Source organism: Euprymna scolopes, chromosome 38 (genome assembly GCF_053919585.1).
Source record: "Euprymna scolopes isolate OS-2025 chromosome 38, ASM5391958v1, whole genome shotgun sequence".
Taxonomy (NCBI): Eukaryota; Metazoa; Mollusca; class Cephalopoda; order Sepiida; family Sepiolidae; genus Euprymna; species Euprymna scolopes.
In genome coordinates, this window is record NC_136519.1 from 81,638,657 (window position 1) to 81,665,564 (window position 26,908).

At 25.8% G+C, this 26,908-nt stretch overlaps 1 protein-coding gene across 1 annotated transcript in view; it reads left to right on the top strand.

Moving 5' to 3' along the window:
• Positions 1-360: 360 nt before the first annotated feature.
• Positions 361-26,908, top strand: part of LOC145263016 (organic cation transporter protein-like) — an 83,756-nt gene continuing 57,208 nt past the window's right edge. The window contains exons 1-2 of the mRNA XM_080119849.1: positions 361-489; positions 19,236-19,393. Coding sequence (XP_079975975.1) covers positions 19,251-19,393 — 143 coding nt within the window. The 5' untranslated portion in view covers positions 361-489; positions 19,236-19,250. The remainder of the gene's footprint in view (positions 490-19,235; positions 19,394-26,908) is intronic.

Sequence of the window (26,908 nt, forward strand, 5' to 3'; positions counted from 1 at the left end):
AAGTCAGTTTAGTTCGTTCTTATTATGTATAACATCCAAAAAAATATATAACTCTCGATCCCCTCCTTCCCGACTAATTCATACACATTGATTACTCACCATTAAAGTTTAAATAACTTTCGGATATTTTTTTCACTATTTTTATAATTTTTTAAAATATTTCATCCCGAGCGACGCCGGGACACATATCCTGCTAGTTGTAAATAAAATAAAAGCAGAGTACGAAAATAAACCCTCACATGCAAAAGTCCGTCGATAAATGATAACATGGGAGAGAGGGGTGGAGATAAGGAGAATTCTTTTATCTTTTTATCATTTAAATATCGATAGTGATATATAAAAAACGTTTGACTCTCGGCTATAATTTACATTTTGTTGGCTTCGATTATATAAATAACACGTTTTATTTTTTAATAAAGAACACTGGTTTGACGATCGAACGATTTTCTATATATCCTGACAACGCTGAAAGATTTTGTATGCCTTTATGTAAGTCTTGTCTTTTTTTATTACTACTACTATTGTTATTATAACTATTACTATTACTATCATTATTATTATTATTATTATTATTATTATTATTAATATTATTATTATTATTATTATTACTATTATTATACTTATTATTAATATTACTATTATTATTATTACTATTATTATTATTATTACTATTATTATTACTATTAATATTATTACTATTATTATTATTGTTACTATTATTATTAATACTATTATTATTACTATAATTATTATAGCTATTATGATTATTAATATTATTAATATTACTAATATTATTATTACACTAATTGTTACTATTATTATTACTATTATTATTGTTGTTATTACTATTATTACTATAACTTTTACTGTTACTCTAATTAAAACTATTATTATTATTACTATTACAATTATTATTACTATTACTATTATTATTATTATCACAATTATTATTACTATTATTATTATTATTATTATTACTATTATCATTATTACTATTATTATTACTATTATTATTATTATTATTATTTTCATTACTATTACTATTATTATTACTATTATTATTACTATTATTACTGTTACTATTATTATACCATTATTCGTATTATTATTACTATTATTATTAATACTATTATTATTTATAATTTTTATAAAATATTATTATTACTCTTATTACTATTATTACTATTAGTAGTAGTATTATTATGATTACTATTATTATTACTATTTTTATTTTTATTATTATTATTATCATTATTATTACTAGTATTATTATTACTATTGTATGTTATTATTATTACTATTGTTATTATTACTATTATTATTATTATTATTATTATTACTATAATTACTATTATTATTATTATAACTATTATTATTTTTTACTATTAATATTATTATTACTATTTTTATTATTACTATTTATATTATTATTATTACTATCGTATGCTATTATTATTGCAACTATCATTACTATTATTATTATTTCCATTATTATTACTATTATTATTATCATTATTATTATTATTAATATTACTGTCATTATTACTGTTATTATTACTATTATTAATATTACTATTACTACTATTACTATTATTATTATTATTATTACTATTATTATTATTACTATTATTATTATTATTACTATTATTATTATTTCTATTGTTATTGCTATTATTATGATTACTATTATTATTACTATTATTAATATTATTATAATTATTATTACTATTATTTTTACGATTATTATTATTACTATTATTATTATTACCATTATTATTATTGTCATTATTACTATTATTATTATTACTATTATTATTACTACTATTTATACTATTATTATTACTATTATTATTATTATTACTATTATTATCATGACTATTATTATTTTTTCTATTACTATTATTATTAATACTACTACTATTTTTATTATTATTAGTAATAGTAGTATTACTATTATTATTATTATTACTATTATGATTACTATTATGATTACTATTATTATTATTATTTCTATTATTATTATTATTATTGCTATTATTATTATTAATGTTATTACTATTATTATTATTATTATTATTTTTGTTATTTCTATTATTATTATTATTATTATTATCATTATTATTACTACTATTATTATTACTATCATGATTATTATCATTATTATTACTATTATATTACTATTATGATTACTATTATTATAATTATTGTTATTATTATTATTATTATTATTTCTATTATTATTACGATTATTATTATTATTATTATTATTATTACTATTGTTATAATTATTACTATTATTATTTCTTTTATTATTACGATTATTTTTATTACTATTACTATAACTATACTATATATCTATTTTTTTATTACTAATATTATTATTACTATTAATATTACTAAAATTATTATTATGATTACTATTATTATTAATATTATTATTATTATAAATAATATTAATATTATTACTATTATTATGTCTATTATTATTACTATTATTACTATTATTATTATTACTATATTTATTATTACTATTATTATTCTCTTATTATTACTATTATTATTATTTCTCTTATTATTACTATTATTATTACTATTATTATTGCTATTATTATTAATAGTCTATTAATTATGTCTATTATTATTATTACTATTATTATTATTACTGTTATTATTACTATTATTAAAATTACTAATATTATTATTATTACTATTATTATTATAATTACATTTATTATTATACCTATTATTATTATTACTACTATTATTACTATTATTATAAATATAATTATTACAATCCTTTTTACTATTATTATTATTATTATTATTATTACTATTATTATTACTATTATTATTATTACAATTATTATTATAATTACTATTATTATTATAGCTATTATTATTATTACTACTGTTATTACTATTATTATAACTATAGTTATTACTATTCTTATAACTATTATTATTATTACTATTAATATAATTATTATTAAACTAATTGTTACTATTAATGTTAAACAAATTGCTACTATTATTATTACTATTATTATTATTATTACTATTATTATTACTATTATTATTTTTATTATTGTTATTACTATTATTAATATAATTTTAGTGTTACTCTTATGATAACTATTATTATTATTACTGTTACAATTATTATTACTATTATTATGATTACTATTATTATTATTATTACTTTTATTATTACTATTACTTTTATTATTATTATAATTACTATGATTATTAATATTACTATAATTATTATTCTCATTATTACTATTATTATTAGTATGACTATTGTATGTTATTATTACTATTAATATTACTATTACTAATGTATGTATAATTATTATTATTACTATTATTAATGCAATTATAGTTATTATTACTATTAATTATACAATTATAGTTATTATTACTATTGTTAATACACTTATAGTGATTATTACTATTATTAATACAATTATAGTTATTATTACTATTATTATTACTATTATAATTATTATTATAACTATTATTATTATTACTAGTATTATTACACTTATTATTACTATTATTATAACAATTATTATTGTTATTACTATTATTATTTTTATAATTATTATTATTACTAATATTATAACTTTTATTATTATTATTACTATTAATATTAATATTATTATTATCATTATTATTACTATTATTATTACTAATGTTATTATTATTATATTTAGTATTATAAATATTGTTGTTACTATTATTATTGCTACTGTTATTATTATAATTACTAATGTTATTATTATTTTCATTATTCTTATTAATACTATTGTTACTATTATTATTATTATTATTATTATTATTGTTGCTATTATTATTACTATTATTATTGCTATTATTATAACTATTATTATTATTACTATTATTATTACTATTATTATTATTGTTATTATTGCTACTATTATTATTACTATTATTATTTTAACTATTATTTTTTTTTGTTTACTTTTATTATTACTACAATTATTATTATTACTATTTTTATTACTATTAATCTTATTATTACTATTAATCTTATTACTATTATTATTTCTATTATTATTATTACTATTATTATTATGACTATTATTATTATTACTATTAATCTTATTACTATTATTATGGCTGTTATTATTATTACTATTATTATTATTATTATTATTTTTCAATTATTATTATTACTACTATTATTATTATTACTATTATTCTTATTATTATTACGATTATTTTTATTATTATTACTGTGGTTATTATTATTGCTATTATTATTACTATTACTATTATTTTTATCATTAGTCTTATTATTACTTTTATTATTATTATTATTATTACTTTTATTATTACTATTGTTATTATTATTACTACTATTATTATAACTATTATTATTATTATTATTATTATTGCTACTATTATAATTACTATCATTATTAGTATTATTTCTATTATTATTTTTACTATTTTTATTACTACTATTATTATTAATACTATTTTTATTACTATTATAATTATTTTTATTACTATTAATCTTTTTATTACTATAGATCTTATTACTATTATTATGTCTATTATTATTACTATTATTATCATTATTATTTTTACAATTTTTATGATTATTATTACTATTATTATTACTATTATTTTTATTATTATTATTACTATTATTATTATTATTACTGTGGTTATTATTATTATTACTATTATTATTATTACTATTACTATTATTTTTATCATTATTATTATTATTATTACTTTTATTATTATTATTACTATTATTATTACTATTATTATACAACTATTGTGATTATTATTATTGTTACTATTATTATATTATTACTATTATTACTATTATTATTATTCTTATAATTATTATTACTATTATTATTATTATTATTATTATTACTATTATTACTATTACTATTATTATTATTATTGTGTTATCATTTTTATTACTATTATTTTTATTATTACTATTAATGTGTCTATTATAATTATTACTATTATTACTATTATTATTATTACTGATATTACTATTATTATTGTTATTAATATTATTATTACTATTATTATTTTATTATTAATAGTTTTATTATTATTATTATTGTTATTACTATTTTAATTATTATTACAATATTATTACTATTATTATGATTATTATTATTATTACTATTATTAATATGTTACTATTACTGTTATTGTTATTATTATTACTATCATTATTATTATTATTACTTATATTTGTATCATTATTATTACTATTATTATTTTTATTGTTATTACTAATTATATTATTTTTACTATTATTATTTTTACTATTATTTTTATTATTACTAATATTAATATTATTATTACTATTATTATTATTACTATTATAATTATTACTATTATTATTATTATTATTATTAATACTATTATTGATATTACTATTATTATTACTAATATTATGGTTATTATTACTATTTCTATGATTATTATTACTATTATTTTTATTATTATTACTATTATTATTATTACTATTATTATTATTTTATGTTATTTATAATTTTTGTATTATTATTATTATTATTATTATTACTATTATTATTACTATTATTATTATTACTATTGTATGTTATTATTATTGCTTTCATTATTATTATTATTATTTCTATTACTATTACTCTTGTTATTACTATTGTTATTACTATTATTATTACTGTTATTAATATTATTATTATTTCTATTAGTACTATTATTATTATGATTATATCTATTACTATTACTATTTATGTTACTATTATTATTATTATTATTACTATTATTGTAGTTATATTTATTATTATTGTTACTATGATTACTATTATTATTACTATTATTATTATTATTATTAATTTTATAATTATTATTATTACTATTACTATTACTATTATTATTATTACTATTATTACTATGATTATTATTTTTATTATTACTATTATTTTTACTATTATTATTATTATTACTATCCTTATTACAATTATTATTACTATTATTATCATTATGTTTGTTGTTATTATTATCATTACTATTATTATCATTAAGTTTATTATTATTACTATTATTATCATTTTTTTACTATTATTAAAATTATTATTCCTTTTTTCATTACTATTATTGTTACTATTATTATTATGTTTATTATTATTATTACTATTATTGTAATTTTTATTATTATTATTATTATTATTATTATTACTATTAGTATTATTATAACTATAATTATTATTAGTATTACTATTATTACTATTATTATTATTACTAATATTGCTGTTATTATTATTATTATTAATATTATTATTATTATTATTACTGTTATTATTGCTATTATTATTACTATTATTATTATTACTATTACTATTATTATTTTTATTATTTTTACTATTATTATTATCATTACTGTTATTATTATTACTATTAATATTATTATTACTATTATTATTATTACTTTTATTATAACAATTATTATTATTACTATTATTATTATTACTATTATTATTATGTTTACAATATTTAATATGACTATTATTATTACTATTATTGTTATTACTATTATTATTATAAGTATTATTGTTACTATTATTATTACTATTATTATTACTATTATTATTACTTATTTTATTAATGTTATTACTATTATTATTATAATTTTTATTATTACTATTACTATTATTATTATTACTATTATTATTACTGTTATTATTACTATTTTTATTACTATTAATATTATTGTTACTATTATTATTACTATTATTATTGTTATATATTCAATCATCAGTTTATCCTGAGGGGGACCAAATTGAGCTTTCGTTACATTTGAATATGTTATATAGAGTTCTTCATTTGGGGGTACTTTTTACGTTTGGGTGTATACACTATATAACATCAAAAAGATTCCGTGTGATTGTCTCTAACATAAATGGTTGTGTGTTTGATTATCATAAAGGGAATCGTGTGTGTGACATGTAATTTCTGAACCTACCTCTGTTCTCGCTGTTTAACCATCTGGCAATTTCTCATCCTGGAGAGAGACTTGATACCTGTTTGACGAAGATTTATCACTCCAAGACGATGAAATGGTTTTATAGTTTTTTATTTCACTTTCCCCAGAGGTTCTGTAGAAGTGGAAGTGAAATCGGCTTGTGTTAGTTCTTCTTCACACACGTCAGCGTTCGTCTCCCCCCTCCCCAGTTAAGAGGGGGAGACCACGGAAAAAACCTCCGTCTTCTTCAAAGCTCAAATCAAATCTCACAGATCTAGCCAACCACGTCACACATACGTAATTTGGTCAGCTGACCTTTGGTTCTGGTAAACGTGTCTACCTCCACGTTTACTCACCTCTCTCTCTCTCTCTCTCTCTCTATCTACCTCTCTCTCTCTCTCTCTCTCTCCTTCTCTATTCTCTTATAGAGACACACAGAGAGAAAATAGAAAGAGTAAGAAAGCCAGAGAGGGGGGGAGATGCTCGTTAACATTCCTCCACCCCTTTTTTATCAAAATGTATGGCAAGCCATACATTTTTAATAACTAACTAACTAAAAAAAATGATTATGTCCGAAGTACATCTTTATTTTTTCACTTTCCGGACTCACCCCTTTTCCAAGAAAGATCAGGCACCAGTACTCTTCTACTACACTATCAACCCTTCTGCTGCTTCTCGAAAGTCTCTCCTCGACATTAACTTGCTTCCAAGTTAGACAAAGATACAGCTTTGCAGATATACATCTTGTCTAGGCGGTCGCATTGTTGGATATTTTCCACTGACTCTGCTCTTTATTTGGACCACTTGGCCAAACAAATGGAGACTCCATTTTCGATCACTTTTTCGAAATGGGGCCAGCATATCGCAATTACGACCAGAACGTCGGATGCTCCATGTTGGTGGTAGCTTTATTGCATGGGGACTCGAACCCCAGACCCTCAGATTAAAAGTCTGATGCTCTACCGACCCAACCATCCCACTCGCGTTCTCGATTTTCAGCATAGGCCTAAGTCCCAGTTTTTTTCCTTTACTGTAATGCCCTGACGTCTTTCTCTGAGTGGTCCTATTACTGGAGCTTTGTTCTATTCTATCTACTACTTCGGGACTTCACAAAGCTCTTCTACTAACTTCCTTGGTTGGTCTAAGCCAAGATACGCCTTCACACTGATTCACTCGGACCCTGTTTGAGCTCCTGGAACCCGACAAGATACGGAATCATCACTCCCTAACTAATGCGCATCGATTTCTAACTAAGTAGCTTTCACTTTGTGATTTTTCGGCATTCCCAGCAAGTCCCAAGATTCCAACCCAGATATCCCTCACACATTCCTCTAAAAAAATAAAAAAAAATAATAAGGCTCTATCTTGTCCCTTACGTAATCTGCATCTTTCCCTTTCTTCTATCTCCCCGTGATTAGGCTTGGTACCGACTGTCCAGTCGCTCCGTACCCTGAGGAATTATCGCGACCTCGCACGCCAGACTTTTGTTGGACAAGACTTATTGCCGTTGCTTGGGCCTACGTGGCATCTTCCAACTCACTGGAACCATTAGTATTGTTTTAACAGGGTACTCATTACTCTAAAATAGTATTTCCCCTGGCAAATTTTCTAATTTGTGACAATACCGTGGCTTATAAAAAAAATAAAACAACAGAAAAAACTGCTTTCTACAGCCTAATCGCCTTGTAATTCTCATGAAAGAAATGCAACTACGCGCTAAACGTCCCTAAAATATAACTAAACCAACCAAATCTATTCCAAAATAATTTAATTTAATAATACCAATTAAATTCACCCAGCATGGTTTTTTTTTTTTTAATTTTGGTACCTTTAATTCAAAATAGGGTAACATTTTATTTTCCTAAGTACTTGCATACATATTTCATTCATCTTCTCTTGAGCGATTCGTAACATAATGGCCACGTCAGCCATTGCTCCCCCTCTGCCCCTTACGCCATGTCAGAGGGCATTTCATTTGCTCTCTGAAGTTGATTACAACTAGATCCGCTCACGCTGGACAGAATACATTCCGTTTACTGCTATGTCAGAAAAAACTTCTTTTTTTTCCAAAGTCGGTAAGCGCAACCTGCCTTGAAGACACATAGCTTCACGGAAAACATCGGATTTCCACACATGAAGTACTCAAACTTGCTCCATGTTGATTCTACTCGAAATCAACAGAAATCACGATAAAAAAAATAAAATTCGAATCATTTCCCGAGAATAATTAAATTAATAACTACCCATGTAATTCAACACCTCTCCAAAATTCTAACATGCTTGCCACAGAAATTAAATTCCATTCACGCCCCACTTTTTTCTTTCATTTCTTCATATAGTTTATTTAACCCTATATTTATCCTTTTTTTTTCCCCTTACTTATGTGGTCAAAACGTCACTCATGTCGAATAGAACATTTATTCTACTTTTCGAAAATTAAAATTAATACCGACTGAACCTTTGACTCTTCCGAAACCTTTTTTTTTAATCATTTATTACACTGTTTAAATCTTATTTCTTTCTCTTTTCCCTATTTTATTATTACTATTATGATTATTAATTAATTAATTAATTAACACGTTCTTTCTTTTATTAATCATTCTTTCAATAGACCCCACAAGCAAAGATTTCACCTCACCATTCTGCGAAAAAAAAAATACATGTCAAAGAACAAGAAAATTCTGCCAATACCGTTTGACAACACATCAATTACATAAAAATAATAAATTAAAAAATACAAAAATATCCTATAAGCAATCACAAAGTCCCATCTCACTAACAACAAAATTCCAAATAACAAAATTTTGTCCACGTCAGCAAAAAAAAAAAAAAAAAATCCTACGAAAAAAATTCGCACAATCAGCGAAAAAAGAAAAAAAAATCATTTTACAGGACATGACCATTGTCTTTTCATCAACAGTACATATTGTTTTTCATTAAAAGTTACGCTTAGTTCACAGTTTAAAAATGACACAAAATATTCATAACAACATTGACATGTTTATCTTTGTGGTAAAGGCTCGTTACAGTCATATCTTCTATTTCTTTTTTTTTTTTTTGGTTTTCTCACTGGCTGTTGTTAAAAATTTACAAAATAAAGCCATTCTTTGTTTTCCCTTCTAATTTTGACATTAAGTGATATTTTTCTTCGTTCATAACGAGCTAATTCCCAATACGATAAACATTTTTTTTAACTATTTTCTATATATAAAGTTTTACATCTGTGTGTCTGTATGTCTTCCTTTTCTTTCTTCGTGAAAAGGTTGTACGTGTGTATTGCTTTTCTTTTTTTTTTTAATTATTTTTCTAATTCGCCTAGTGTTTTAATGGACCCTACGTTGTGTGTGTGTTGATTTGTATTTTTTTTTCTACTGTTCTTTCTTTTTTTTTTTTCTTTTTTTTTTTCCAGACATTTTATTGTGTTTTTCTTGTCTTTTTTTCGTCCTTTTTCCCCCGTGGTAATCGAAGTTCTTTTTTTTCTTTTAAACCCACCCTTGCTAGGTAGTCTGGTCAGTTAAGGCACCAAATTGAATATGTTATATATTCTTATCATCGAATTTATCCTTGAGGGGTACCAAATTGAATATGTTATATATTCGTTATCATCGAGGTTATCCTTGAAGGGTACCAAATTGATCTTTCGTTACATTTGAATATGTTATATAGAGTTCTTAATTTAGGGGTACTTTTTACGTTTGGGTGTATACACTATATAACATCAAAAAGATTCCGTGTGATTGTCTCTAACATAAATGGTTGTGTGTTTGATTATCATAAAGGGAATCGTGTGTGTGACATGTAATTTCTGAACCTACCTCTGTTCTCGCTGTTTAACCATCTGGCAATTTCTCATCCTGGAGAGAGACTTGATACCTGTTTGACGAAGATTTATCACTCCAAGACGATGAAATGGTTTTATAGTTTTTTATTTCACTTTCCCCAGAGGTTCTGCAGAAGTGGAAGTGAAATCGGCTTGTGTTAGTTCTTCTTCACACACGTCAGCGTTCGTCTCCCCCCTCCCCAGTTAAGAGGGGGAGACCACGGAAAAAACCGTCCGTCTTCTTCAAAGCTCAAATCAAATCTCACAGATCTAGCCAACCACGTCACACATACGTAATTTGGTCAGCTGACCTTTGGTTCTGGTAAACGTGTCTACCTCCACGTTTACTCACCTCTCTCTCTCTCTCTCTCTCTCTCTATCTCCCTCTCTCTCTCTCTCTCTCTCTCTCCTTCTCTATTCTCTTATAGAGACACACAGAGAGAAAATAGAAAGAGTAAGAAAGCCAGAGAGGGGGGGAGATGCTCGTTAACATTATTATTACTATTACTATTATTATTACTATAATTATTATTGTCATTATTATTACTATTATCATTACTATTATTAATATTAATGTTATGACTATTATTATTGCTATGATTATTGTTATTTCTATTATTATTATTACTATTATTATTACTACTATTATTATTACTATTACTATTACTATTATTATTGTTATTATTACTATTATTTTTATTATTACTACTATTATTATTATTATTATTATTATTATTATTATTATTATTATTATTATTATTTACTCGCTGGTTGGTTGATTTTTTTTTGTTTTACGACATATTAACCGTTTTTGAGCTATTTAATGTTTAATCCAGTGATTTTGAAGAAAAAATTAATAGAATACATATTTTTTTCAAGTCTGTTTCTATTTAATCTATAGTTGGGACCCTAACAGGTATTAACAGTCACGGTCAAAGTGGATCTGGGAGCAATGGCAATTAAAGGGTGGCTCCACACTCCCCAAAGCCTGCAAGCTGGGGGCTCACCATCGGATATAGTATAAGGTCATATCCAGGACTTTACTCACTCGGAGTAGCCATACAAGCCATCATCGAAGATTTCTCTTTGAGAACAACTTGTGGTGTTGTTTGGAATCTGAGTGACAACAAGTTTCCTCCGATTTCCAGTACTCTCCACCTCTTTGAACTTCTGCCTGTCAGTACAGTAGAGGAATCAGAAATCCGGAAGGGAATTCCAAAGTCTAGCGATTCTAGGGAAGAAACTATTAGAGTAGAAGGCTTTCTTATACCTAGGGATATCTATTGTGTATGGGGTGGGACTTTGCTGCTTGTCGGTTTTGTTGGGGGTATTTTCGTCGAGGGGGTACCAGTGCGTGTAGTTCGTTAGAACATTCACCATCTAAATACTTGTAGAATAGGCAGCGGGATGCAACATTTCATCGGTGGGACAGGGGCTGAAGTTTAGATGATAGTTCAGGATCTATGAGGTTGGTGACCCTTTTAGAACCCTTGTCTAAGAGTGAGAGACTAGCAGCAGATGTACCACCCCAAATGTGACAACAATACTCAATGCATAGGCGAATGGTAGCCTTGTAGAGGTACAGGATACTTTCAGGCGTAAGTAGCTTTCTAGCACGACTAGCACTTTCTTTGCAGCAGCCTTGGCAATGCCCTCGATGTATCTGTTCCAACTCATGTTCTCTGAATGTTAAGCCGAGGAGTTTGAACGAAGTACTTTTAGGTAATGTACCTTTAGCCAACGAGCTTAGTCTTGAAAGCATTGAACGTTACCATCCATTTTTTACCCCATTCCACTACAGATTGGGGGTCTTCCTCTAGTGTTTCCGCCATTGCCTTAGATTTTTCTTAGGTTTCCTTAAACTTACTTTCTATTTCATTCTTCTTATCTTTCATAAAGTACTTCCGGTTTGTTCGCTTTTTACCATTCTACACATGACTTCAAAACTTTGGGCATTCTTTTGAATTATTATTATTATTATTGTTATTATTATTATTATTATTATTATTATTATTATTATTATTATTATTATTATTGGCTCACACGGAGCTTTCACACAAGTCAACAAACGATCTGATTGGAAACCTGTGGTATTCTCTGGAAGCTGTGTGACAACAAGTCTCACCAGACGTCCAGCCCTCTCCACCTCCTTCGATAGCATTTGCAAATGAATTTGCATCATCGCAACAGCCGCTTACCATTGGTTTCTCGCTGGTAGTGGCCATTGGTTTATACTGGAATTTAAGTGGGACTCAGCCTCCCCAAGGTCCCAGTTCTCTTTGCGCTTGTCCAGCTGAGGTCTCGTTGGCGCACGCTCCTCGGTCTTTCAGTCCTTATTGACCCTTCTCGGCCCTTCAGTATCATTTTTTTTTGGGGGGGGTCGGTGATGAAACAATGGGGGGAATGCATGATGGGGGTTATTATTATTATTATTATTATTATTATTATTATTATTATTATTATACGATAGCATGCGTTCTATTTTGTGTGTCACGTTTACATCTTTTTTCTTCCGAGTGACTGTCGCTTAATTGTTATGACCTTCCATTTCTTGTAATAAATAATATTACATAGAATTCTTCGTAAGTTTTGGTTTCTGTTTCAATTATAGCTGATGGCACTCGAGTTATCTATTTTTTTGTTTTAATAATTTTACCAAAGAATTCTTCATAAGTTTTGGTTTCGGTTTCAAATATACCTGAAGGAACTGAAGTTTATATATATATATATATATATATATATATATATATATATATATATATATATTTATATTTATATATATATATATATAATATATATATATATATATAAATATATATATATATATTATATATATATATATATAATATATATATATATATTGATTTTGTTGTTGTTCCTTCTTATGAAACGGATTTTTAATTTAATTAAAATTTGATTTTTAAATTTTAAATTATAAATCACATTACTTAATATTGAATTAGCTCTAGGACATTTAACTATCGAGCTTATTATATATCTAAATTACAACGAGCACTTTCTATTTCCTGTATTTTAATTGAACTAGTAATTTCACTGTTACATTAAAATACACTCAGCTCTTTAGACTATTGTTCTAATCTCCTTTAAATATATATATATATATATATATATATATATATATATATATATATATATATATATTGGTTTCGATTTTGATTCAAGCTGATGTACTCTAGTCATATGATTGTATTTTTTATCACAACTTTATAATATATAATAATCGATAGCAAATTGACTATAATAATATATACAAAATCTGCAAGTATCAAAATATCATATTTAAGCGTATTTTACGATCGGGCTACGCTGGACCTTCCTGCTATCTTAATAAATTCTTTCGCAGTTTTAACAAAATAGCTACAATAATATCAGGGCTTACACTGAACATCCACAGAATGCCAATATCAATATATTACATATGAATGAGTCCGCCATGGAATTACCACAGGTACCGCTAGTTGTTATAATTATTATCATTATTATTATTATTATTATTATTATTAAAACACAAATAATCCCGGTTGTAGTTGGGAGGACAATTGAAAAAACTACAAATCCCCGATGTTTCAGACCTTAGAAACGCCCTTGATCTTTGAAGCTCCTGATTTAGTGCCGGGATTGAGGGAAATCCTCTGAAAAAGAGAGACGTTGGTAAACGAAATCAGAATTATTAATGAGAGAGAGAAAAAGGTACACGTTTGGTGTTGTTGACAGTTGCTCTAAGTTTGATTCGAATATACACAATAACAAGAAAAGTTTGGAGCACCAAGTCCAACATAAACAAATTCTTGAGGAGCCGCCCCCTTAAGTAATCCAATTTACCAAATGCCCATTACTAACGATTACTACAATATTATCTCATTGACTACGGTACACTCTATAACCCTTATCCTCGAGTAGCCTCCGGGCCTTGATAAGTGGTGACTCCTATGTATAAAAAAAACAAGGGAAGTTTGAAACATTAATCAAACAACCGATAAAAAAACAAGGAACACAAAATCACCAGCTCCGAGGATTTTTTTTAGACTGAAGGAATTTATAATTCACTCTGTATTTAAATCTGACCCGGATATTAGCTCAATGTTTCCAGTTTAAGTATGTAGGTTTGAAACAATATTTCCAAAAACATGCGGAAAATGGTCAGGCGAGAAGAAAAAATCATTTTATTGTTATAAAAGATGCGAACAGAAGAAAATATAAATACACGAAATGAATCCTTCAAAAACAAGTCGAAATCTTTCAGCGAAACAATAAAAATGTTGTCGATAAAAAATGTGTTTTGTTTTATGCTCGATATAAGAGTAAAAAATATCGTAAACGAAGAGAACAATGATTTTATCGCGTATTCAGATATGGTTAACGCATAGTGTAAGACATTTAAATTAACGGAATTATAAAGCAACATGTTCAGATGTTTTTTGCAAGGTCTAACAATACCGAGTTGTAGCACTATATCTCAATGCCACGGTTGTTAACACACTCTACAGCATGGCCGGGTAGTGATTTGGCCATAAGCGCAGAGATACACAGAAATTCTATCCCAGAACTCCCTTTCTTGGTCGCTCTTTTTTTCGTCCGGACAGCATGGGGTGAGCACGCGTGTTTCTGTCTCTCAATGAACGAGAGGGGGCGACCCACTCCTCCTCAGCACTAATTAAGCATAGTTAGTTTAATAATTTTAGGATATGTAAATTGCATATTGTATTGCAATATATATTTTTGTAAAATAAATAGTTAAGAATATATAATATATATTGCAATTGTGTCGCGTGTTGTATTTTTACTGGTGTCTGCCATAAATGTCTCCATAAATGTCTTAAGTCGAAAAGCGGCCCTTAGGACGAAGAAAGGAAGATTCCAACCAGAACTCCCCCAGGGTGAAAAAGTCATCTGGGATAAAAAATGAGCCACACCCACATCCAACATCTCAGTTATGATTTTCTTCTTGATACACAAACCCTAATGACTGGCCATCTTCACATCTTCACGAGACCATTTCTAAGACATTTAGTGTAACACGTGAAGCCAGTAACACGCCAGTGACCGGCTGATCGTGTTATATATATATACTAGCGGGGGTACCCGGCGTTGCCCGAGTGTTTTTTCCGGGACGGGGGAGGGGGGAGTTTTAAAAAATGTTATGGTAGGTAAGTAGGAAGGATCAAACCCGGAGTCATGAGTAAAAATAGGAAAATAAAGTGTGAAAAAAAAAACATCTGCAACGTTAACAGTTCGGCCACCAAGAAAAGTCCATTCCAGTTGTTTAGGAAAAAAAAAAAATAACGACTACGGTAGATCGGCGCGAACGTGAAAATATAATGTGAATTGTCCAGCACGCTAACCACTACGCCACAGAGCACTGCAGCTTAGTTTAGTGATTTTAAATAACTTCACATGAAAGAACTACGAAGCCAAACCGGTGTTCTCTTCTCAACTGTTCCTTGTGAACGATCCCCAAATGGTGTTAAGTGGTGGCAGGGGGAGGAGGAATTTATTAGAGAGAAAATATTTTACCACTTCCATTGATCTTAACCGATTTTGGCCGTGACTTCTCAGCAGAAAAAGTATAGAAATCTAAGATTATCGAGGAATTTGAGAAATAATAAGCCTATAACACACCTCAGATATTGTTCTGCCGTTTGTGCATATTATATTTGCATGAAATGTCTTGATTTTTAATCCTATTAAGGTCAAAATCCGACGGGAAAAAATGAGTTCATTTTATTTATATAGAGATAAAGATTAGAGCAAGAATGCTTTGTTTTATGAAAGATCCAAACGTTATGCTGCAAAAAAATAGAGGAATGCCAACGTCTAATAAATATTAAATATTATTTAGATAATAATCGAATTGAAGAGAAAAGCATATCATGAATAGAGTCTAAAAGACCATGTCGTGTCCAAATAAGGAATAACAAATGTCAATTCCAATGGAAAGCATATGAAAAGGGCTGTATTTTTAGGAGTGAATGTGTTTTCATTTGGGGCGTGTACGCCATAAAAGTTCCTATTATCTAACTTAACAGAAACAAGTAAGACAAAGTCGCAACCGAATATGAACGTAGTTTTGTCTAAAAACGAAATTAAGTAAAGTCAAAAACGAAAATGACTCAATATAAAAAATGGTTACACCGTAAAATTATTATTGGATTCAGCAAGATATGCATTGGTTATAAACGAACAAACGTAGAAAAATAATGTCGACGGTTAACTAACCCAGAAAGAATTAAATTTCAAAGAATTGAAATGTAACATTTCGTTCTTGGGAAACAACTCATTAATCGCAAGTGTATCTACTCGCTGGTTCAGAATTTTTTTTTTGTTTTGTTTTTTGCCTTATTCTTCTCAATGGCGTTAACATAGTTACAGAAAGAATTAATCGATAATCTCTATGAGTTAAAGTGTACAATCCAATCTAAATCAATTTAGACTGGATTGTACTCTTTAACTTATAGAGATTATCGATTGATTCTTCCTGTAACTATGTTAACGCCATTGAGAAGAATAAGATTAAACAAACGGGGACGTTTATTATAGATTTAAAAATCGAATTTTGTCACATTTTTTGCCATAATGAGTTTGTCATAATGAGTTTGTCATAATTAGTTTGTCATAATGAGTTGATTTCGAATCAAAAGCAAATATTAAACCGATTTTGAACACCATTTTCGAAACGGTATGCAATGAACGAGGAAGTAGAATGGTTAGAAAAAACTTGAGGTGATTTCAACAGTTAATTATCCGAATTGGCCGTGTCCAATCGTATACATAAAATCGCTGTGCTGATTTTCGACGGGTTTAAGTGATTGTTTAAAAGACTCTTCCAATCCTCTTCCATCTCCAGAAGATATATTCACTAAATTTGACAGCGATAGAGTATTTTCAAACGGAGTATTTGCCTGAAGCTTACCTTCAGGTAAAAATCAGTGAAAAAATTTTCGAAGTACGTGATAAAAATTTGCATAAAGGGATTTTTAAAGCAAAGCTTCTTCCTTTTGGGTTGAAGGTAGCTCTAAGCCTATTCCAGTAGATAATGGACATTATTGACTGATGTGGAGTATGCAATAGCCTATTTGGATAATATTTTGATTAAAAGCGAAAATGAAATGCAACAGAAAGCACATATTAGAGCAGTATATCAGAGAATTAACCAATAGGGGTTCAAGCTAAGTGTTGAAAATTTCGTATTCTTCTTAAAGAAGAAAAAAATTTAGGGCTTATCATTAATAGTAAAGGAAGAAAACCAGACAGAAAGAGCTATAAAGAATATATTCGCACCTGATAACGTTGCTAAACTCTATGCGTTCTTAGGATTACTACATTATTGGCGATGTCTAATCGCAGGGCTTCCACAGATAGATTGATTTGAAAATCTTAGTTTTCTTTCAGCTCGAAGAACGTTACATCATTCGTCAACGTTCATCTCCTGATTTGTTAACCGTTTGCCTCAACTTTACGCAGCCCATCTTTAATTCAACCTTGGGAATAGTACTGTTTTATATGCACTCAGTGTAACCCTTTCCAAAATTTACACTAGCTAACTTAATCACTACTGATGTAGATTTATAATGTGTAACACGAGTATACGACATTAGCGTGTTTGTTTTGTTAGTGAGAGTGTGTGTCTATGAATTTGTGTGTATACACTCGGTTAGTTGTGTGTGTGTGTGTGTGCGCGCGCGCTCTCGCTATTATTCATTTAGTAATTCGTGCCATACGCATCTGATTTATTTATTTTTGTTACACGATAATAGCCAAACGAAATGGCTGACGTGTGAGATCTTAATTTTGTATCATTTGGATTATTCGGACTACTATTCTCATCTTGAGTGTTATTCTCATAATATCTCGGTCGATGTAACCTTTAACCTTCTTCAGATATATCGTTTCGAACTCGAGAATTTTTTATTTGAATTGGACAATCTTTCTGTCGAACTCTGGAATATGTACGGAATTTTTAACAGAACTTATTTAATCCACGGTGTTAGGTAGCATCGTCTCCTTTTCTCAGCCATGACTAACTAGAAATAATAAGTAATTCACAATTATATGTTTAGTGTTACCCGCACTGAAGATTGAACCTTCAATAGGCTTGCGTATAATTTAGGACTTCTGGCGAGTCATGGCTGTCGGAACGAGGACATGTGGATTAAATAAAGAGTTATTTCGAAATTCCGTTAAGATTGCCGAGTTCGACAGAAAGATTCCCGAGTTTGAAAAATTACACCTGAAGACGGTCATAGATTATATCGAACGAAAGGTTGGGTGAATAATACTTCAGATGAGAATAGTAGTCCGAATGATCAAAATAATACGAATTATTATTGCTCATCTTAAAAACTCCGAGACATAAAATTTTATATATCATTTTTTTTTTTTCAGGTGTTGTTTTGAAATATGAACACGGAGATGATCTTTAAAAGTGTCGGAGGTTTCGGACGTTTCCAGAAACTACAATGTTTCTTTTTCTCTATTTTATGGATCACCTGTGGATTTCAAACATTGTTGCAGGTTTTTATCTTCCATCTGCCATCTTTTAGGTAATTTTTTTTAACTTTTTATATCGATTCAGTTTCAATTGTCTCTTCCATTTATTTTTACTTTTTTTCACGCCAAACATTTTATCGTAACAGACAACTATTATGGATCATGGGATTGTGGCCACTTTTGTAGTGATATGGTTTTTCACATTGGATTTTAATTTTGTAAAATATATACTTGTAAACTATTTACTTGTAAAATATCTACTTGTAAAAAATTTACTTGTAAAATATCTACTTGTAAAAAATTTACTTGTAAAATATCTACTTGTAAAATATTTACTTGTAAAATATTTACTTGTAAAATATCTACTTGTAAAATATTTACTTGTAAAATATCTACTTGTAAAATATTTACTTGTAAAAAGTCTACTTGTAAAAAGTCTACTTGTAAAATATTTACTTGTAAAATATCTACTTGTAAAATATTTACTTGTAAAATATTTGCTTGTAAAATATATACCTGTAAAATATATACTTGTAAAATATCTACTTGTAAAATATTTACTTGTAAAATACCAACTTGTAAAATATATACTTGTAAAATATATATTTGTAAAATATATACTTGTAACATATATACTTGTAAAATATCTACTTGTAAAATATCTACTTGTAAAATATATATTTGTAAAATATATACTTGTAAAATATGTACTTGTAAAATATTTACTCGTAAAATATTTGCTTGTAAAATATATACTTGTAACATATATATTTGTAAAATACCTATTTGTAAAATATATACTTGTAAAATATATACATGTAAAATATATACATGTAAAATATATACTTGTAAAATATCTACTTGTAAAATATCTACTTGTAAAATATATATTTGTAAAATATATATTTGTAAAATATATACTTGTAAAATATCTACTTGTAAAATATATACTTGTAAAATATTTACTTGTAAAATACTTACTTGTAAAATATTTACTTGTAAAATACTTACTTGTAAAATATATACTTGTAACATATATACTTGTAAAATATCTACTTGTAAAATATCTACTTGTAAAATATATATTTGTAAAATATATATTTGTAAAATATATACTTGTAAAATATATACTTGTAAAATATCTACTTGTAAAATATCTACTTGTAAAATACTTACTTGTAAAATACTTACTTGTAAAATATTTACTTGTAAAATACTTACTTGTAAAATATTTACTTGTAAAATATATACTTGTAAAATATGTACTTGTAAAATATTTACTCGTAAAATATTTGCTTGTAAAATATATACTTGTAACATATATATTTGTAAAATACCTATTTGTAAAATATATACTTGTAAAATATATACATGTAAAATATATACATGTAAAATATATACTTGTAAAATATCTACTTGTAAAATATATACTTGTAAAATATCTACTTGTAAAATATATACTTGTAAAATACCTACTTGTAAAATATATACTTGTGAAATATCTACTTGCAAAATATTTACTTGTAAAATATATACTTGTAAAATATATACTTGTAAAATATATACTTGTAAAATACCTACTTGTAAAATATATACTTGTGAAATATCTACTTGCAAAATATATACTTGTAAAATATATACTTGTAAAATATATACTTGTAAAATATATACTTGTAAAATATATACTTGTAAAATATCTACTTGTAAAATATATACTTGTAAAATATCTACTTGTAAAATATATACTTGTAAAATACCTACTTGTAAAATATATACTTGTGAAATATCTACTTGCAAAATATTTACTTGTAAAATATATACTTGTAAAATATATACATGTAAAATATATACTTGTAAAATACCTATTTGTAAAATATATACTTGTAAAATATCTACTTGTAAAATATTTACTTGTAAAATACCAACTTGTAAAATATATATTTGTAAAATATCTACTTGTAAAATACCTACTTGTAAAATATCTACTTGTAAAATATTTACTTCTAAAATATATTCTTGTAAAATACCTATTTGTAAAATATCTACTTGTAAAATACCTACTTGTAAAATACCTATTTGTAAAATATCTACTTGTAAAATATTTACTTGTAAAATATTTACTTGTAAAATATATATTTGTTAAAAAATATATTTGTAAAATATATATTTGTAAAATATATACTTGTAAAATATCTACTTGTAAAATATATACTTGTAAAATATCTACTTATAAATTATATATTTGTTAAATATATATTTGTAAAATATCTACTTGTAAAATATCTACTTATAAAATACTTACTTGTAAAATACTTACTTGTAAAATATATACTTGTAAAATATGTACTTGTAAAATATTTACTCGTAAAATATTTACTTGTAACATATTTACTTGTAAAAAGTCTACTTGTAAAATATTTACTTGTAAAATATCTACTTGTAAAATATTTACTTGTAAAATATCTACTTGTAAAAAATTTACTTGTAAAATATTTACTTGTAACATATTTAATTGTAAAAAGTCTACTTGTAAAATATTTACTTGTAAAATATCTACTTGTAAAATATTTACTTGTAAAATATTTGCTTGTAAAATATATACCTGTAAAATATATACTTGTAAAATATCTACTTGTAAAATATTTACTTGTAAAATACCAACTTGTAAAATATATACTTGTAAAATATATATTTGTAAAATATATACTTGTAACATATATACTTGTAAAATATCTACTTGTAAAATATCTACTTGTAAAATATATATTTGTAAAATATATATTTGTAAAATATATATTTGTAAAATATCTACTTGTAAAATATCTACTTGTAAAATACTTACTTGTAAAATACTTACTTGTAAAATACTTACTTGTAAAATATATACTTGTAAAATATATACTTGTAAAATATTTACTTGTAAAATATATACTTGTAAAATATTTACTTGTAAAATATATACTTGTAAAATATGTACTTGTAAAATATTTACTCGTAAAATATTTGCTTGTAAAATATATACTTGTAACATATATATTTGTAAAATACCTATTTGTAAAATATATACTTGTGAAATATTTACTTGTAATATGTATACATGTAAAATATATACTTGTAAAATATATACTTGTAAAATATCTACTTGTAAAATATCTACTTGTAAAATATCTACTTGTAAAATATATACTTGTAAAATATCTACTTGTAAAATATCTACTTGTAAAATATCTACTTGTAAAATATATACTTGTGAAATATCTACTTGCAAAATATTTACTTGTAAAATATATACTTGTAAAATATATACTTGTAAAATATATACTTGTAAAATACCTATTTGTAAAATATATACTTGTAACATATATATTTGTAAAATACCTATTTGTAAAATATATACTTGTAACATATATATTTGTAAAATACCTATTTGTAAAATATATACTTGTGAAATATTTACTTGTAAAATGTATACTTGTAAAATATATACTTGTAAAATATATACTTGTAAAATATATACTTGTAAAATATTTACTTGTAAAATATATACTTGTAAAATATCTACTTGTAAAATATATACTTGTAAAATATATACTTGTAAAATATCTACTTGTAAAATATCTACTTGTAAAATATATACTTGTAAAATATATACTTGTAAAATACCTACTTGTAAAATATATACTTGTGAAATATCTACTTGCAAAATATTTACTTGTAAAATATATACTTGTAAAATATATACTTGTAAAATATATACTTGTAAAATACCTATTTGTAAAATATATACTTGTAAAATATCTACTTGTAAAATATTTACTTGTAAAATACCAACTTGTAAAATATATATTTGTAAAATATCTACTTGTAAAATACCTACTTGTAAAATATCTACTTGTAAAATATTTACTTGTAAAATACCTACTTGTAAAATATTTACTTCTAAAATATATTCTTGTAAAATACCTATTTGTAAAATATCTACTTGTAAAATATTTACTTGTAAAATACCTACTTGTAAAATACCTATTTGTAAAATATCTACTTGTAAAATATTTACTTGTAAAATATATACTTGTAAAATATATATTTGTTAAAAAATATATTTGTAAAATATATATTTGTAAAATATATACTTGTAAAATATCTACTTGTAAAATATATACTTGTAAAATATCTACTTATAAATTATATATTTGTAAAATATATATTTGTAAAATATATATTTGTAAAATATATATTTGTAAAATATCTACTTGTAAAATATCTACTTGTAAAATATCTACTTGTAAAATACTTACTTGTAAAATATTTACTTGTAAAATATATACTTGTAAAATATGTACTTGTAAAATACTTACTTGTAAAATACTTACTTGTAAAATATATACTTGTAAGATATGTACTTGTAAAATATTTACTCGTAAAATATTTGCTTGTAAAATATTTGCTTTTAAAATATATAGCTGTAAAATATCTACTTGTAAAATATATACTTGTAAAATATTTACTTGTAAAATATCTACTTGTAAAATACATACTTGTAAAATATTTACTTGTAAAAAATCTACTTGTAAAATATATACTTGTAAAATATTTACTTGTAAAATATGTACTTGTAAAATATATATTTGTAAAATATTTACTTGTAAAATACCGACTTGTAACATATGTACTTGCAAAATATATATTTGTAAAATATATACTTGTAAAATATTTACTAGTAAAATACCTACTTGTAAAATATATATTTGTAAAATATCTACCTGTAAAATACCTACTTTTAAAATATCTACTTGTAAAATATCTACTTGTATAATATTTACTTGTAAAATACCTACTTGTAAAATATATACTTGTAACATATATATTTGTAAAATACCTACTTTTAAAATATTTTCTTGTAAAATACCTACTTGCAAAATTAATACTTGTAAAATATCTACTTGTAAAATATTTATTTGTAAAATACCTACTTGTAAAATATTTACTTGTAAAATATATACTTGTAAAATATATATTTGCAAAATATATACTTGTAAAATATATATTGGCAAAATATATACTTGTAAAATATCTACTTGTAAAATATATACTTGTAAAATATATGCTTGTAAAATATTTGCTTGTAAAATATTTTCTTGTAAAATACCTACTTGTAAAATATATACTTGTAAAATATCTACTTGTAAAATATTTACTTGTAAAATATATACTTGTAAAATATATATTTGTAAAATATTTACTTGTAAAATATATACTTGTAAAATATATGCTTGTAAAATATTTGCTTGTAAAATATTTTCTTGTAAAATACCTACTTGTAAAATATATACTTGTAAAATATCTACTTGTAAAATATTTACTTGTAAAATATCTACTTGTAAAATATATATTTGTAAAATATATATTTGTAAAATATATATTTGTAAAATATCTACTTGTAAAATATTTACTTGTGAAATATATACTTGTAAAATATTTACTTGTAAAATATTTACTTGTAAAATATTTACTTGTAAAATATTTACTTGTAAAATACCTACTTGTAAAATATATACTTGTGAAATATATACTTGTAAAATATATATTTGTAAAATATATACTTGTAAAATATATATTTGTAAAATATTTATTTGTAAAATATTTACTTGTAAAATACCTACTTGTAAAATATATACTGGTAAAATATATACTTGTAAAATATATATTTGTAAAATATCTACTTGTAAAATATTTACTTGTAAAATATGTACTTGTAAAATATATACTTGTAAAATATCTACTTATAAAATATTTACTTGTAAAATATCCAAGGACATCAACGGTGAATGGTCGGTATTTGCTGTTTGTCGGATTGGTTAGGAGTATGTACATTGAGGTGGAACGGGTGCTGAGAGTTAATCAGAAGTTGGAGTTTAATGGATAGTGAAATCCATTAGATTTGAGACTGTTTATTTAACTATGTCTAACAGAGAGAGACGAGTGATAAATGCACCAGCCAAGGTATGGCAACAATATTTCATGCGTGGGCGAATCATGGCTTTGTAAATGCATAGGATACTCTCAGGTTTGAGTGATTTTCTAACATGGTGTTGCCATATCTGGCCAGAAGCTGCTAAAAATAGCCTATCCTGCCTTGACAGAGTACAAAATAGACTTCGTGGCTTAGTGGGGGATGCCCTTTTCTCTACCCTGCAACCTCTCTCCCACAGAAGAGACGTTGCGAGCCTATCCTTCTTTTATCGTTATTTCCATGGCAGGTGCTCGTCTGAACTCCAATCTCTGGTCCCCCCTTGCCAATCTTTCACGAAAAACACCCGTCTAGCTGAATCCACTGTGAAAAATTTCCCCCACTCTATATCTGCCTAAATCAAAACGCGGATTCCATGAACAAATCTTCTTTCTTAGAACTGCACGCCTGTGGAACTCTGTTCCGTCTGCCTGCTTCCCACCGGACTACAACTTGGATGTCTTCAAGTCCAATGTTAACAACTTCCTAATGAACCGCCCACTTAAGTAAACACTTCATCAAATCTCCACACTAACGTACTGTACTTGCAATAACCCTTATCCCTGAGTGGCTCCCGGGCCTTGATAAGTGGTGATCACTGTGTAAAAAAAAAGAGTCCGCGTTCTTTTACAGTAGCTTTTGCAATGTCCTCAATGTATTTGTTCTGATAAGCCGATGAGTTTGAACAATGAGTTCTCGCGCACATTTTGTCTTTTATCTATTAGATTAGCCTGGGTGCCTGGCGTTGTCCAGGTGTTTGTAGGTGTTGAGCAAAACAAAAAGTGGTAGTAGACAGCAAGGCTCGAACCCGTGACGCGAAGGCGGGAAAGAAAGCGAAAGAAAATCTGACGTCTTATCGCTACTCCATGATGCGACTGGAAGTCTAAAGTGTGCAAATTTAACGTAGTCAATCAAAAACAAAAGATGACTTGCAGAAATGGCGTTGCTTTTAAACCTCCCACGGAAACAAATTAGACACAAAGTCGTTTTTAATGTGGGGGGGAGGAAACCAGCTCCCTCAAAAAGTGAGCACTCTGCCGATATCCAAATAAATTATAATTGTCTCAGTATGAAGGGTTTCCCCTACATTGACCAAGGACCAATTACCAAAGATCGAGCATTTGCGTTCGAATAGTTTTACTTTATTTTTTTTTTTATTACATTTTCACCCCAAACAAGGCAAATTGCCACTTTGGTGTAGGGGCTACTATCAGGGGCAACAACTACTGGGGTACTATGTAGGGATTTGGGCAGTACTGTTGGGGAAGCAGGGACCTGGAATGGAATTCCAGAGTCTAGCGGTTCTGGGGAAGAAACTATTGGAGTAAAAGATCTTTTACATCTAGGGATCTCTACAGTGTGGGGGTGGGATTTAGCAGCCTGTCGGGTTTGTCGAGGGTGCACATGTCGTGGGGGCACAAGTAATTGCAGTTCGTCAGAGCATTCACCACTAAAATACTTGTAGAAAAGGCAGAGGGATGTATTTATACAAGAAGGACAAACAAACACTGGAGACGACGGCACGATGAGAATTTTGTGAAGTCAATTAAAAAAAAGG